At 47.9% G+C, this 17,087-nt stretch overlaps 2 protein-coding genes across 10 annotated transcripts in view; one reads left to right on the top strand and one right to left on the bottom strand.

Annotated features, from left to right (window-relative positions):
- The window catches only part of MEIS2 (Meis homeobox 2), a 311,133-nt gene that overhangs the window by 259,366 nt on the left and 34,680 nt on the right, over positions 1–17,087 (top strand). The window lies entirely within an intron of this gene.
- LOC129324008 (uncharacterized) lies at positions 2,390–7,890 on the bottom strand. The gene is made up of 2 exons (XM_054970951.1): positions 7,757–7,890; positions 2,390–4,239 (listed from the first exon to the last, which is right to left on the bottom strand). Exons 1-2 carry the CDS (start codon positions 7,860–7,862, stop codon positions 3,638–3,640), a joined length of 708 nt encoding a protein of 235 aa, XP_054826926.1. The 5' UTR covers positions 7,863–7,890; the 3' UTR covers positions 2,390–3,637.

Raw genomic sequence — 17,087 nt, 5'->3', positions numbered from 1 at the left:
CCTGGTACACTTTTTTTTTTGGTATTCTCTGTATCTTTTGGGTTTAAGAATGCTGGTACTCTCTTCCTCATACCCCAAACCCTTCTCTTCCAACACCTTTCCTTCAGTTTTCGACTGAAGGTCTCGAAAAGGCAGTTTCTAACCACAACTGACCTGAGATCTCTTCACTCTCCTGAGCTACCTCCCTGTTTAACTGGGTAAGGAAAGTCTCCTTTCCTTAGATCTATCCCTCTTTTGGCCCAAATGGGAGTCTGCACCTACTTCTCAAACTTTCTTGCCAACTTTCCCCCAGTTCTCCTGTTGGTATTAAACTGCTCTCACCTAGGACTCCATCTCCCAACTGTTCACATTCAATTCCTCTCAGCTAGGATTGAAAAAAAAAAAACCCATCCTCTTTCCAGCTCATGCTACCCCATCAGGTTCCTTGGAGTAGCCTGTCACTCAAAGGTCTCTGTATCTGTGAGGGAATAACCCTTAAGAGTCCTTCAGCTGTTTGTACAGCATTTATTTATTTATTTGTTTGTTTGTTTATTTATTTATTATAGGGTAGATGAATATAAGTTTACAGAGACATAGCATTAGCTAGGGTTGAAGGATTGCTGAAACAGAACATAATCCATTCTAGGATTGACATTAGATAACATGAAGCACAAGCAGTATATATGAGTACATATTCAAAGCAACAGATAATATGTAAAGCAACATAATGGTGGAGCCCATGGTTCCCAACTCATTGGCAAAACATCCGAGACCCCCTCCCTACAATACCGCCCTCCTATCTGAGTAAAAACGCCTTTTTGAATAAATCAGTTTTGCATTGTTTGTGGAAAGCCAAGAGTGTGGGAGCTCTCCTGACCTCCTCAGGCAGGCTGTTCCATAAGGTAGGGGGCACCACAGAGAAAGCCAGTGTACAGGCTAAAGTTGATTTTGCCCATGTGCAGGCTGGCACCTGCAAGAGACCCTGTTCAGATGAGTGAAGCTGCCGTGGAGGGACATAGGGAGGGAGGCGGTCCCATAGGTATGTCGGGCCAAGGCCATGAAGAAGTTTGTATGCAATAACCAATACCTTGAACTGAGCATGGTAACTGATAGGTAGCCAATGGAGTGACTGCAGGATGTGAGTGATGTTCATGCTCCTGCTTGCTCCTGCTAACAGTTGTCCTGCAGCATTTTGCACCAATTGAAGCCCCCTAGTTAACTTAGATGGAAGACCAATATATAGTGCATTACAATAGTCAAGTTTTGATGTTACCATAGCATGGATCCAGGTGGCCAGGCTGGCTGTGTCAAGATAAGAAGCCATCTTTCAGGCTAGAGTGAGATTGTAGAAAGCATTTTTTGAAGCTGCATTAACTTGTTTTTCTAGTAGTAGCACTGGATCCAGTATAACCCCTAGGCTCTTAACCAACTCTACAAGGGTCAGATGAACTCCAGCAAAAGCGTCTTTCAGAATATCTGACTTCCCAATAAACATCACTTTGGTCTTGTCTGGGTTTAATTTCAATTTGTTATTGTTCAGCCATTTCACCACGGCTGTCAGGCAGCGATCTAAGATTTCTACTGCATCTTGCGGGGACCTGGATAGTGAGATACAGAGTTGGGTGTCATCTGCATATTGATGACACCCAAATCCATAGCTGAGAATGTGTTCTCCTAAAGGTTTTACTTATCTGATCTTTATTATAACAGCCAAGATGGGCAAGGATCAAGTGCACACGTAGTGGCTTTCATAGATGCCAGGATCCTGTTAAGGTCTGTTATCGTAATTGGTTCAAAGCAGTCTAAATATAAGTTAGATGGTTTATTAAGCAGCATTTCTTCTATCTCATTTGTATTAAGCATTTCTTCTATCTCATTTGTATTGCAGTTAGCATCTAGATCAGAGCATATCCGTGCTATTTTATCAGCGAAAAACATAGCAAAGGCCTCACAGCTAATTGGCTGTTCTTGGGACTGTAAAGGTTCCAGACTTTTAAAAAGTGAAATCCATCACACCTACATTTAATACTGGGACAGTTTATGTAAATGTGAACAAAAATGCTCAGTGCTTTGTACAGGCATCTGGTCACAGTGGGCCTGTATGGATAGTTACAAGATTAGTGAAGGAGGACCAAGCTAGAGTTGGCAGTGCTGGCAACCAGCAGGTACATTTGGGGGCCACAACAGATATGTGTACATGTCATCATCCTTTATCCTCTTAAATTTAAAACTAATCTCACCAAAATGCTTTCAGAAAGGTTAGTCTCACACAAGCCAGGTGTGAGAGATTCAGATTTATTCAGGGTGTAGCTGTCTTATATATGTTCAATTATGTGAAATCCTCATGACCATATCAAAACTTCCCAATTTGTCAGCTCTGCTGGTATGAACGTTTGCCACCCCAGTCGGAATGAAGAGACAGACGTCACTGTTTGGTACTAAGGGCCACTTTTATTAAGATAACAATATTTATAACCATAACTATCAAACTGCGGCAAGGGCAAACTAGCGGTACAGGACGAGCCACGTGGTCGCACCTTGGACCTCCGCCTCGACCTGTCTGGGCGAGCCCCGAAGCCCCAGGCTTAAGCCATCCACCGGATGGCAGCTACCTGGACAGCCAGGCAAATTTGGTTCCCCCAATCAAGCTCCCACACCTCAGCCGTACAGCAGTGAGGTAGGACTTGCACACAGGGTTCCCCAAGGCAGTCTGCCCATGCAGCATGGCAGCCGTCACAAGCAGTACCATCCGCTTCAGGCAGACCCCTCTTCCCCAAAATGGAGAAGCGCCAAGGGTGCTCACCGGCCCGCTCCCTATTTCCCAATTCTATCCTGCCAAAATGATTTATCTAAACAGCGCCACCGTGCCAATCACCTCAACCACAATATCGGTACAAGGTAGGCGAAAAACCTCCGGACCCGGGCCAATTAGGTGACCGGAGGAAAAAATTCCTACCTGGCTCTGACTACAGCAACCGGCTAATCCTGCACCGATACAGGGAGAGGAGGGTGGGCCGAGCTCTTTCCCGGGCGACTGACGCCGGCGGGGGAGCGGAGCAGCCTAACGGCTAGCAAGCTCCGCCCCCGCGCAATCCCCGTATGTCCGGGGAAAGCGCGCCTTCTCTTCCTCCTTCCGAGGAGGCAAATGACGACCCCCCGCCCCACAGCCAGGCTGGCGGCAGAAGGGGTCGCTTTGCCACCCCAGTCGGAATGAAGAGACAGACGTCACTGTTTGGTACTAAGGGCCACTTTTATTAAGATAACAATATTTATAACCATAACTATCAAACTGCGGCAAGGGCAAACTAGCGGTACAGGACGAGCCACGTGGTCGCACCTTGGACCTCCGCCTCGACCTGTCTGGGCGAGCCCCGAAGCCCCAGGCTTAAGCCATCCACCGGATGGCAGCTACCTGGACAGCCAGGCAAATTTGGTTCCCCCAATCAAGCTCCCACACCTCAGCCGTACAGCAGTGAGGTAGGACTTGCACACAGGGTTCCCCAAGGCAGTCTGCCCATGCAGCATGGCAGCCGTCACAAGCAGTACCATCCGCTTCAGGCAGACCCCTCTTCCCCAAAATGGAGAAGCGCCAAGGGTGCTCACCGGCCCGCTCCCTATTTCCCAATTCTATCCTGCCAACGCCAGGCCAAGCCTCTGCTTAGGCCCTGGCGCCCCAGAGATGGCTTAAGGCCAGCCGAAGCCCCTGCCGCAAGTCATCTAAAAACACCTCGTTGCCGGACGCCGAAAGGTGTACCCCGTCACCTCGGTAGAGGTCGGCAAAAGTGGCCCTGATCCGAGGGTGAGGTAAGTAAATACCCAACCCTTCACCCAAAGCCTTTTGAATAGCCCTATTGGCCTTCATTCGAGCCCTTTCAATAGCCGGACGGTGCAAGGCCTCCCGCCAAACCCGCCGAGGCAACATGGCGGACCAAATAATGAGAACACCAGGCCACCGCCGAAGAATGAACTGCAGGTCCTGTTTAACTTGCAAGGACAATGCCCTGCCTTGCATGAGCCCCAGATCATTCCCACCTAGGTGAATGACTAACACGTGGGGCGGGAGGCCACTCCTCCGGCCAAATAACAAAGGCAGCAGGCCGGGCCACCGAAGGCCCCGACGGCCCTGCCACTCAACCCGGGCCCAGTCACTCAGACCCAACTGCGACCCAATCCTCGTCCTCCGTGCTTGGTGGGCCGCCCAGAAAACCATACTGTGCCCGCAGATCAGAATTCTTTGCTTCTCTCGGCAGGACACAGCACCTAAAGAAAATTCAATTAGTAATGGCTTAAAATTTAGACAAGGGCCTAACATAAGCCCGATACGCTGAAGAACGCCACCTGCCAACTCTTTGGATGGCTACAGCCGAGTAACCCATTGCGGCCGCCGTGGAAGCCGCCCCAATCCTGAAAGAATGTGTCGCGAATTTAACTCCCTTCAAACCCAGCCGATCAAGGGCTCTCTGGGTAACTGCCCAGAACTGATAGCGCGTTAAAGGCCGACCATCGCCGTGCCTGAACAAAAGCCCTTGTTCCTTGCCCCGCACCCGAAGGAAGCGTCGGAGAGCCCTCACCGGGCACAACTCTCCATCTGCGCAAGGCCCCAGCCGAATAACAACCCCTTTACGCCACTGATCCGTCTTGGATTGACGTAACTTAATAATGACTGCATCCCCGTCCCACTGTAAATCACTAACCAAAAGAGCACGGTCAGACCGGTCCAAACTGGACCGAGCCACTAATTCACTAATGCGAAATGCCCCAAAGAACGCGGTCAATGCCGCCGCGTGAAACAGCCGCGTCTCATACCCAGAACTGCAAACCTCGGCCCATACCGCAAAAAGCCCCTTGAGCACCGAGGGAGAAATAGGCTCCCTGGTGTCAACTCGAGCCCCTGCTTCCCTGGACCAACCTTCCAACATCTTCCGCACACGGAAGTCCCCCGTGGCCTCAGGGAACCCCCGTGCCTTGCTTACATACGCCAACGCTGCAAGCTGACCCCGAATCGACTTAACCGCAAGACCCCGCAACTTCTGATGCACACAAAAGCGCATCAAGTGCGAAACCGGGATAGGCCAGCGCTGCTGCAAGCTAAGCCTGTCTCTGAACCCTGTAAACTGTCCTACCGCTCTGTTGTAGGCTCTCCTGGTGCTCGGGGCCACTGCAAGCCAGATGGCCCTGAATGCCTCGGACTCCCAAGCAGCCAAAGTTCCTGCGGCATCTGCACTGGATGGGGGTCCGCCTCCGGGGCAAGCCGCCTGAAACGATCCATCTGTAGGCGAGACAATGCGTCCGCCACCTCATTATCCACCCCTGGAACATGTCTGGCCTTAAACAATATGTTCCAATGGAGGCAAAGAAGGGTGAAGGCTCGAACGAGCTTCATAACCCTAGGGGACCTAGAGGTCAATGAATTAACCACTTGTACCACAGCCTGGTTATCACACCAGAAATGCACAGTCTGGTTGGAAAACTCACGTCCCCACAAAAACACGGCTACCAGAATTGGAAAAAATTCCAAGAACGTAAGGTCCCTGACAAGACCCCACCTATGCCACTCACTAGGCCACTGACCCACACACCAATGTTTCCTAAAATAGATCCCAAAACCCAAAGAACCGGAGGCGTCGGACATAACCTGAAGCTCCGCTTCAAGTAATAAATCGTCCCGCCAGAACGTAACCCCGTTAAAGCTGGCTAGGAAGTCCGACCAAACCTGCAAGTCCTCCTGAATGCCCGTACTAAGCCTCAAGCGATGGTGAGGGGCCTTCAAGGGCGACATTGCATCGCAAAGTCGCCTTAAAAAGGGCCTGCCCGGGGCGACCGCCTTACAGGCAAAATTCAAATGCCCCACTACTTGCTGGAGCTCAAGGAGCGTGACCTTACGCTTTCCCCTAAACTCCTGAAGCCTGGCCCTAAGGTCCTGAACCTTTACCAAGGGAAGCCTGAAACACTGTCTAACCGTATCAATTTCTATTCCCAGAAATGTGAGAACCTGCGAAGGCCCCTCCGTCTTCTCATGTGCCAATGGCACCCCCAGCTCCTCAGCCATATTAATGAAGGTGTCCAGCAGGTGGGCGCACCGTCCAGACCCCACCGGCCCACAAAACAAAAAATCATCTAAATAGTGCGCCGTGTCGCGACAATGCGCCCGGCGCCGTACCTCCCATTCAAGAAAGGAGCTGAAAGTCTCAAAGGCAGCACAAGAGATGGAGCACCCCATCGGTAAGGCGCGATCCATGAAAAACTTTCCGTCAAAAGCAAACCCGAGGAGCTCAAAGTCCTCTGGGTGCACTGGGAGCAGTCTAAAGGCAGACTTAATATCGCATTTAGCGAGCTCCGCCCCCACCCCACACTTGCGTACCATCTTAACCGCCTGATCAAACGAAGTATATTTGACAGAACAAAGATGCTCTGGGATCGCATCGTTGACTGACTTACCCTTAGGGAACGACAGGTGATGAATTAAACTAAATTCCCCTGCCGCTTTCTTGGGAACTACCCCTAACGGGGAAACCCTCAACCTAGGAACTGGTGGAGAATCGAAAGGGCCCAAAACTCTCCCTTCCGCACACTCCTTCTGAATCTTAGCTCTAACAATGTCTTCCTTACCTAACACTGAACGCAAATTATCCGAATGAAAAGAGGAACGAGGACCAACAACTGGGATCCGAAAACCATAAGTAAACCCCTGCAACAGATACCGGGCCTCACGAGCCTTGGGATAAGCCCGTAACAGTCCCTCAAGGACCCTCAGTCTTATTGGACTGGGGCCCTTTACCAGCAGACTGCTGGCTACCACCGCCTGATCCACCGAACTTCCTACCTCCAGAGCCCTGTCGGGACTTGGGACAGGCCGTGTAGGAGTGGGGGCCTGAACAGGACGGGCACTCGTGCCTAAACCTACAGGGTTTACGGCTGCAGCCTCCTTTAAAGGCGAACTCCCAGCACAGCAGCCGGGGTTGAACCTGCTGCCCCGCGTTAGCGCGGGTGCTGGGGGTTGAGGAAGAGCGCTGAACAATATGACCGCTGTCTGACCGGTCACCCACACTAGGCCTCGCAGGGGACATCACCGAAAGCCACAATTGCTGATGAATGCGATCCCAGGGAAGGGCCGGATTCATGGCAGCACGCATACGGAATTCCTCGTCGTATTGCATCCATGCCCCTCCAAGGAAGCCCGTATATCCTTTGTAAATAATATCTAAATACTGGAACAAAGGAGCCGCCTTATGTGGCTGTGCCCTCGCTAACACCCCCGCATAAATCAAGAACCCAGGGAGCCAATTGCCCCAGGTTCTATCGACCTTCCTACGCTTTAGCCTTTCTTTGTCACGGTCATCCAAATCGTCTTTGTCCTTCTTCTCCAGCTCTCTGAAGAGAAGGGAAAAGACGTCCACATAGTCCCCTTTCAATATCTTATCACGTGTCGCTTGTGTCAGGTGATCACCCAGGGGAAGGGCTACATCGCCAAATGGCAGGGCACTAAAAGGAACATTGCCGTACGCCAAAGCTGGAAACGGGTAATACCCCCACGGACCAGCCATCATCCCAGGCCAGCCAAAAGGCTGCCCACCTGCCAGGTTTGCCGAAGGTACAGATGAGGGCAGCGAAGCAGCTCCAAAACCCTGACCTGACCAATGTGGCTGCGCTAGAGGAGGCCAAGCTGGGGAGAACTGGGGGGGAACCCCCGAGCTAGCACCCTGAGCTCCACCAAGAGGCCCTTGACCACAGGACCCCCAAGGCCAGGGGAATCCTGTTTGTGTAGGTGCAGCCTTACCAAGGTCCTCTTCAGGCTCCACCGCCAAGGCCACGGGTGCCGCAACCACTTCAGCTCCCTGATCAGCTTCGTCAGCCGCTGCACCAACTTCCTGAGTCGAAGACATCTGAGCAGAGCCAGCCGCACCTGTCGCTGAACCTTCCAAAACAGATAAACGCATAAGAATTTCTCTGTTCACCGCATCCCTGGAGGCCAGGCGCCTAGACCTCTTCCTACCTCCACCGTCCCCCGAAGGAGCAGGCACCCCCTTGGCCGACTCAAGGGCCTGCAGCCGACGCAGGATGTCCTCCTGCCCCAAAACATCGGCCTCATCCTCAGATGAAGAAATAACAGGAGGGGGCCGTTTAGGGGGCGGACGTTTAGCTCGCTGTTTACCCTTAGAAGGGCCACTACCTTTCTTAGGAGGCATGGCCAGCCCTGTGCCCCAAGCAACAGTCTTATAAAGTGTCCTAACGCACCCAGCCAGCCAAAAGGCACTGTGGCCGGATAGCCAATGGGTATCAGGGAATACCAAAGGAGGGAGCCACCCTGACTCACGGCTTCAAAATGGCCACCCGATTCAGCAGACTGGGAAAGGCCCCTCAAAATGGCCGCCCTGTAACCAGGCAACCGGGGGGGGGGGTTAAGGGAAGAAAGCGGGGGGGGGCAAAGACGACTACCCCAACACCCCCTTCAAACAACACCACCCGCAAGGCGTAGAAGGGCCTATGGAGCAAGGAAGCACGGGCAGGCCTGACTCTAGCAACCACTGCACCCCCACTCCCGGCCGCCAACCCCGCTGCGATCCCTGGCCGAGAAAAGGCAGCCGCCCGCGCCGACAAACACGGCCCCCGCCGCGATCCCTCCGGGCAAAGGCCAACAGCCGCCCAGAAAATTGCCGCCGGGACCGCCACCGAGGCAAACGCCGCGGCCTCCGCCGCGCCGCGAGGACCTCCGACGGGGCCGCCGCCGAAAAGCCTCCACAGCTGCCGCCGATCCGCTGCCGAGGCTGCCGCACCACAGACGCGCCGCCGCCGAGGCCTCCGCACCGCCGACGAGCTCCTGCACGGCCGCCTAGGCAGAGCTCGCAGCGACCCACTCGCCGAGCTCTTTCCCGGGCGACTGACGCCGGCGGGGGAGCGGAGCAGCCTAACGGCTAGCAAGCTCCGCCCCCGCGCAATCCCCGTATGTCCGGGGAAAGCGCGCCTTCTCTTCCTCCTTCCGAGGAGGCAAATGACGACCCCCCGCCCCACAGCCAGGCTGGCGGCAGAAGGGGTCGCTTTTTCCATGCTTAAAAATGTACCCACAGAAATAAATCCTTCAAACAATGTACTTTTTAGAGAGATTTATCCGGACTTCCATTCAGCTGTGGAAAATTATCTGTTTCCAGGATGTACCAGAGAGAACTTAACTGGAAAAATAACTAGTACAAGCAAACTCCAGACCTGCTTCATTATTTGTTCAATCAATACCTGTAAGGCAAGGGTCTGCAACACTACAGTGGGGTGGTTAGAATAGACACTCCTCAGGGTTGGGTTGACAGGCACAACCCTGGCTGCCAGCAGGAGACCAGGGATGGGGGAAACAAGATGGGGGCAACTTCCAGGAAAACACAGAAGTGATGTCATGCCTTTCTAGGAATCACTGTATCCCTAGAGAGGACCGATGTCACCTGCAGGTTTTCTTCAGAAGTGATGCCATATCGTTGGCCCAACTGCCATTTTTTATTTTTCTCAGGAGCCAGGGCACCGAATCCCCAATTCCCACGAGGGCCCTGGCAACCCTACCTCAAGGACTCAGCATCATCCAACAAAACTTTAGTTGTCTTATGGCATGTTAAGGGATGGTGTTGAAGCAGAGTTAAAACAGTTTGGTGTAGTGGTTAAGAGTGCTGGGATTTTAATCTGGAGAACAGGGTTTGATCCTCCACTTGAAGTCACGAAGCCAGCTGGGTGACCTTGGGACAGTCACAGCTCTTCCAGAGCTCTCTCAGCCCCACTCACCTCACAGGGTGATTGTTATGGGGATAAAAATTAACATACTTTGAAAACTGCTCTGAGTGGCTGTTAAGTTGTCCTGAAGGGCAGTATATAAATCAAATATTATTAGCGTAAAGGTGCAAGCACCGAGTCATTACTGACCCATGGGGGGATGTCGCATCACAACATTTTCTTGGAAGACTTTTTGTTATGGGGTGGTTTGCCATTGCCTTCCCCAGTCATCTACACTTTACCCCCAGGAAACTGAGTACTCATTTTACCAACCTCGGAAGGATGGAAGGCTGAGTCAACCTTGAGCCGGCTACTTGAACCTGGCTTCCACCAGGATCCAACTCAGTTCAAGAGCAGAGCTTGGGCTGCAGTACTGCTGCTTACCACTCTGCACCACAGGGCTCTTAAATATTATTATTATTACTATTTATTCAAGAGACTATGTGTGATAGTGTACTCTTTCACTGTTTTGTATTTTATCCCCTTTCCTACTTTTCAATCCAACCACTATCTCCTCCCCTTTTTCTATAATAATCTATTCTACAAAGACATTTTCTTGGCTTCAATAGTACAATATATTACTCTGGGGTGTTTTTCTGAATCTCTTCCCTATGAGCCAGATCACACTGGTGCTGCATAGTAGGTATATTTTCCAGGATTTTCACTTGGTTCTTCTAGTACTGTACTAGAAGGGCTCCTTCTCAGTGGGTTCATCTAGATGTTCTCAGATGGTACCTGAGTACCAACAGTTGGTTACCAGAGTGCTTTCCAGGGAATCCTTCATCTAAGGGAGGTTTCCGCAAGGAAAGTGCATTCCATCCACCTCCCTACCCTGCACAATGTAACAATTGGTCTCAGTCAAACACTGGCAGTCTAGGATCTAGGAGCCCCAGGTTTGAATCTCTGTTCTGTGATGGAAACACACTGGGTGACCTAGGGCCAGTGACAATCTCTCTGCCTAACCTACCTCACAGGAGGAATGAAATGGAGGAGAGGAGATTGATGTTTGGGTTCCTGTTGGAGAGAAAAGATGAGATATTAATAAAGTAAATAAATAAATAAGCATAGTTAACATGCAGGTGAGGATAAACAAAGCTGGAAATAAATTGCTGACTGAGTTGGAAGTCAGGATTGTATTGTTCCAACTAGAGATAGCTGGGAGAGGCTGCCGAGTGCATCCCACCCTTAAGCATTAGGATTAGTAATTGTAATGTTGATCAGCCATTTAATAAAGTAGTTAAACCTATTTATGGTTGTCGTGCATCTTATTTGGAAGGGTTGTCTGGGACAACATGATGATCATTTTCTTCTCTTTTCTATTACTGTCACTCTCCAAAGTACAAGCATCTACTTCACACTTCTCCTGCTGCTAATCTATTGTATAGATCTGTGGTTTCTTTTTAATGGCTGGTTCATGAGATGGTATAACACATGTAGAACTTTAAGATGTGGTTGTGGAAAGTCTGCCTCAGTGTAGAGCAGCTTCACGTATTTGTGTGTCCTGCTTTATGTATACAAGTTTTTGTACATGAATGCAGATGTAAGCACTTCATTCTTAACAAAAGCTCATACACATGCAAAGTGTGCGTGTGTGAGGAGGTAAGAATATACAGCTTAACACTCTCCTCTGCTAATGGAAGCAGAGGAGAAATAATATGTCACCCTAGTGATTATGTGAGGACAAGCTGAAATTCCCTTAAATAATGCTTTTGAAACTTCCTAATATAATATATTTGAAACTTTGTGGAAATGACATCTAATATGTTTGCTTTTACACATGATAAGCATAATGCTATTTTATAAAAATGTATTAGTATATCTAGCAAAAAACCTGTATCTGAATAAATAAGGGATTATTGATCAATTTGTTGTTTGAGTTTTATGATGTAATGAATCAAAATTACTAGAATTCTACAAATACAAGTCTGGATATGCACACTTCTGAGAAAGCCAATGATTCCTTACTACATGGGCATGAAAAGGCAAAAAAAACCCCTTTTCTTTTGGATACGTTAAGGTGAAGCTCAAAAAAGAATGAAAGCCTATGAAAACAATCATAATATAGAGTTCTCCTTTCTGTATACACACACACGCAAAAAGGGTAACATGTTAGGAGGTGTATATTCAACATTTTGTGATTAATTTTCCAGGGTTGACTTGTGAAGGGAAAACTCTAGAATTAAGCAACAGAAAAATCCAAACGATGTCCTTTTCTCTTGAATTTATTTGTAATACGAAAAGTCATTGTACAGCTCATAGCAAAGGCAGGTGTGCAGGCAGAATGCACAATACTGAAGCTGCAAAAACAAAAGGCAACCCTGAACACTCAACAAACCCAGCTCTATAGCCTTAGGGATGTAATATGACATAACAGCCCCAGTATTGACTTTTCATTTGCACCCTCTTGACATCTAACGCTTTGGTGCGGAAGGGATTTCAAAGACAATAAGCAAACTTGGAGAAGAAAAATAAAGTTTACATTCCTTTATTTTTAGATGTGACAGAGAATATAGGCAGGTAAAACTGTGATGTTTAAATCCATAAGCAAGGTGACACAGCCCCATATAGCTTTGATGCTATCTGATTGCAAGCCTCTTGTGGATTTCAGAGAAAACAAATTCTGGTTAGTTTTCTTTCTTTGTCTTTCTAGATACCAGTGTTCTAAGTCCAGAAACAAAAGCCATGTAATATTTTTTTATTAAAACTGACCAAAAATTAGATAACACATGGTATGAGCTTTCAAGTTCTCCAGAGCTCTTCAATTAAAACAAACAAATGAGGAGGGGGTGGGCGTGTAGAAAAAGATATCAGAAGCCATGGTCAGAAGGACTCTCTTCACCCACATCCTGTATAGAATCATTTCTTAGCAAATATCCTGTGCAATATCCTATACAAGATGCTCACGCAGAGGCCTGAGAGAGAGCATTCCCTCTTGCCTTTTTTAACATCCAGTCTGATGAAGAGCTCTGAAAAACACAAAAACTCGCATATGGTGTTGTGTTATTTTCGTTGTTCTCAATTTAAAAAACTTTACGGTTTTTAAAAATTTTGCTAAGGAAAACATGGCTACCTTCTCCCCCTGCCCCCCAGTGTTCTAAAAGAATTCTCCTGTACTCTCTTCCCCTCTTCTCTTTATTGTGCAGTTTGCTTTGTTTGGTTGAGTTCAAAACTGCCATTATGTGGAAGTGTTGGGTGTATAAATAATTTAGAAGTAAACTCTGTAGGGATACCACTTCCATTGCTTTTGCTCAATCGCGAGCCATTATGTTTTAAACATCATCATTGCATATGAACAATTATACAAAATCCGTAAGGCATGGATATTAACCAAGTGTAGGAAACTGTTACAAGAAAATAATGTTGGCATCTGGTTAATTAAATGCATTTTGTTTATTTCTTTTTAAAAAAATGACTCCAAAAAAGACCCAAATAAGCAAAAGCTCCCTCGGGTATGTAATTTGCACAAATGCTCTTGCATTTATAGGCCCTTGTGTATATCTATACTGTACACTGTATAGTCTTATATCACATATACCGTGTCCATCAGGTTGTATGTATTTTAAGTGTTTGGGTTGAATATTGCTTTCTTCCTAATAAGAGGCTATTGTGATATAATTACCTAATGAAATGCATTTATTTCTAAAAGCAATCTAGTCAGTTAATATGTTAATAAAGACAACTGAACAAAAGGTAATAAATGGGTCAGGCTCAGAAAGAATCATGTACTGCTCATTCCTCCTCAAAGGAAAAGAAAAGCTCCTGATGGAGCTTCTCCTACTTTCACCCCATCATTTTAAGAATTGCTTTGCCAATCCTTCACGGCAAATAGTAATTTTAAGTGGACCAACACAGAGCTCAGGTTGTGAGCACTCTATGGTAATAATAGAGTAGCAGCCCTCCCTGGAGTCAATAAGTCCAACAATAGAGCCATTTTTCCCTCTCCTGTGAGTGAATCACTGCTGTTTGCCTGAATGACAGGATTGCTTATAGAAACCAAGCCCTTCACCCATGCTGACCTTTTCTAGGGAATTTTGGGGCCAAGTAATGTTTAAAACTGTTATAAGTAAACACTGGTTTTGTTCTTATATACTCTGTACCAAGAGCTGAGAATTGCTGCAGTAAATGATAGATGGCCACTGAGGGGAATCTATTAAACATCTTTGTGTTATTTCAAAATCTGTAACACACATGAATGTACATTTAATTGTTTAAAATGACTAATATTCTGTCAAACAACATTCGTATTTTTCCCGGTCCCCCCTCTTCAGGCAATGTTTTTCTTTTCAGGTAAATTATTTAGGGTTTCTATCAACAACTGATGAATGCATGCCTCAAATACTTTTTGGTTTTGCACAATAGTCCTAAAAAGTCCCCACTCATCCCCTCAAATTCCACTAAGGTCTGTGTCTCATGGCACATTAAAGTTGAGCAAATTTGTTGTAGCATAAGCATTTGTGGGTTTTAAGCCCTGCTTGTCAGTGCTAAGACAAGAGAATCTCAGAGATGCAACTTGCTCACTCAATGGTCTACTTCTTTAGCACATGAATGGAACTTTTAATTATGACAATACTAATTAGTCATTTGAAAAGAGAAGGGAAAGTAGTGCCTGAAGTCAGTGATCTCTGTCCCCCCAAACTGTAATGTTGGGCTATCAGAGCATTAATCTGGCAAGAGGGGTTGCTCCTCCAGGAAGTCCAGTAGCACCTTAAAATCTAACAACATTTATTTCAAAATGAGGTTTTGTGAAACACACCTCGTTTCTTCAAAAATATGAAAGGAAGATCTTGCTGGAAATTTCTCTTATGGGAAAGTTTATGGAGGAGGGGGTTAAAGCAGATAGATTTGGTGTGAATTCCATTATGAATCTTGCAAGTGTAGGGCTTTTTATGTAAAGGGGAGGAGCTGAGGTAAAGAGGTTAGGTGTGAATCCTCATAAATCAACAGAATTAACAGTTATACATAATGGATGATAAAAGAGAGCCCAGAAGTTCAAATAGATAAGAAAAATTGTAAAGTAGGGTGCTACTGTGGAGGGAAGCCCAGATAAGGCAGCCAGACTTCCAGAGAGCATGTCATGTCGGGAAGCCCAGGCCGGGATCAGGAGCGAAGCAGGTGGCAATGCCCACCCCTCACCTTCACCCAGGTGGGATTAGAGGCAAAGCAGATGGCAAGGCCCATCCCCCCTTCACCCAGCTGGGATCAGGAGTGAAGCAAGTGGCAATGCCCACCCGCCGCCCTCACCCAGCTGGGATAAGGCACAGAGCAGGTGGCAATGCATGCCCACTCTTTACCAAGCTGGGATCAGGCATGGAGCAGAGGGCAATACTTGCCCTCTGCCTTCACCCAGTTTGGATCAGGAGCAAGGAAGGTGGCAATGCCCGCTCCCCTCTTCACCCGCCATCACCCAGTCGCTCCTGATCCCGGGTAGGTGATGGAAAGGTCCAGGTGGCAATGCCCACACCCCTCCATCACCCAAGTGGTATCAGGAGCAGAGCAGGTGGCAACACCCACACCCACCTTCACTCTGTTGGGATCAGGCATAGATCAGGTGGCAACGCCCGCCCCCCGCCTTCAGCCAGCTGATATCAGGAGAGGAGCAGGTGGCTATGTCAATGGCCACCTTCACCCAGCTGGGATCAGATGCAGAGCAGGTGGCAATGCCACCCCCGCCTTCACTCAGCTGGTATCAGGAGCGGAGCAGGTGGCAATGCTCACCCCCCCTTCACCCAGCCAGGATCAGGCGAGGAGAAGGTTACAATGCCCACCCTCTTCACCCAGCCAGGATCAGGAATGGAGCATGAGGCAATGCCATCCCCCCTTCATCCAGCCTGAATCAGGTGTGGAGCAGGAGGCAATGCCCACCCCCCCCCCAGTTCAACCTGCTGGAATCAGGCACAGAGCAGGCGGCAATGCCCGTCCCCTCCTTCACCCAGCTGGGATCAGGTGTGGAGCAGGAGGCAATGTTTGCCCCCCATTCACCCAGCTGGGATCAGGCACGGAGCAGGAGGCAATGACTGCTGGTTCAACCTGCTGGAATCAGATGCAGAGCAGGCAGCAGGTCCCCCCCTCCTTCACCCAGCTTGGATCAGGTGCGGAGCAGGAGGCAATGCCCACTCCGCCCCCATTCACCCGGCCGGGATCAGGCTCAAAGAAGGCGGCAATGCCCACCCCCACCTTCATCTGGCCGGGATCAGTGATGGAGGAGGAGGGAATGCTTGCCTGCCCACCCTCCCCTTTCTAAATCCCATTGTATTTTTCTCCCACAACGAGCTTTGTTGCTAGTGAAGTAAATAATTGTTTAAAAAATTCTAAACAGTGGGTCCTGTAGTGTTATTAAAGAGTTATTAGTAAAGAAGGAAATCCAAATTTCTGTTTAAACCAGGATGACATGTAGTGTTTAATTTCATGGTGGATTCTAAGTCAGCACTATCACACTATATATTGTTTGAAATTTTTTTCGTGGAACAGTGACTCTCCAGGGAGATTAAAATGTTCCCCCACTAGTTTTTGGATGTTGTGATTTCTCATGTTCAGTTTGTATCCATTGATTCTCTTATGCAGAAACCAACACATTTGTCCATTGCAGATAGGAGAAGTGCATTTTTGGCACATAATGGTGTATATTGAATTGGATGAAGTACAAGTGGATGAGCTCCAAAAAACCATGTGTGCAGACATTTTCCCCTTTGCTCAGCACCTATTTGCATGCCCAGGCATAACCGAGAAGGGTAACTGCATGTAAGCTTGCATCTATGCATATAACTGTTGAATAAGGATAATAACCACAGTAAAGAGAAGGTAGCTTTGTTGCTAGTGGATACCTATACTTAAATTTATTCAACTGAGAATTGAAAATATGTATTCCTAGACTGGATGAGACTCTAATAGTCATCAAACAACGAATAAAATAAAATATATTTTATGAAATGAAAGCATGAGGCAGATGAAGATTTGAGCAATTGTGTCAGTAAAGGGCACACTATTCTCTGTTTACCTTTTTTTTTTTAAAGGTAGATAAATTGTATTGCCCTGTGGTAGCTAAGTAGAAGAACATTCAGCTTCTAAATAGTTTTATAAAATGAAATAAAGTATTGAAAAGTCTAAAAATTATGCAGAGATGTTTGTGTGTAACATTATCATTCATATCATACACAATATTCAGGAGGAACTCATAACAGCTACACAAATACCTTCCACATATTTGCTGTGGTCAGTTGGGGATAGAGAATGCAGTGGTCGAATCCACATTCACCCATTACCCGCATGTTTATCGGATATCTTCCGTTTGCCTCCAATCCGCGATTTTTTCCTCTTCGTTCACATTCCTGCTTCCAATCCGTCTTTCTCGCGTGTCCCTCCGG

This window comes from Eublepharis macularius, chromosome 2 (genome assembly GCF_028583425.1).
Source record: "Eublepharis macularius isolate TG4126 chromosome 2, MPM_Emac_v1.0, whole genome shotgun sequence".
Lineage (NCBI taxonomy): Eukaryota > Metazoa > Chordata > Lepidosauria > Squamata > Eublepharidae > Eublepharis > Eublepharis macularius.
Note: the sequence above shows the minus strand (reverse complement) of the source record. Positions and strands in the feature narration are given on the sequence as shown.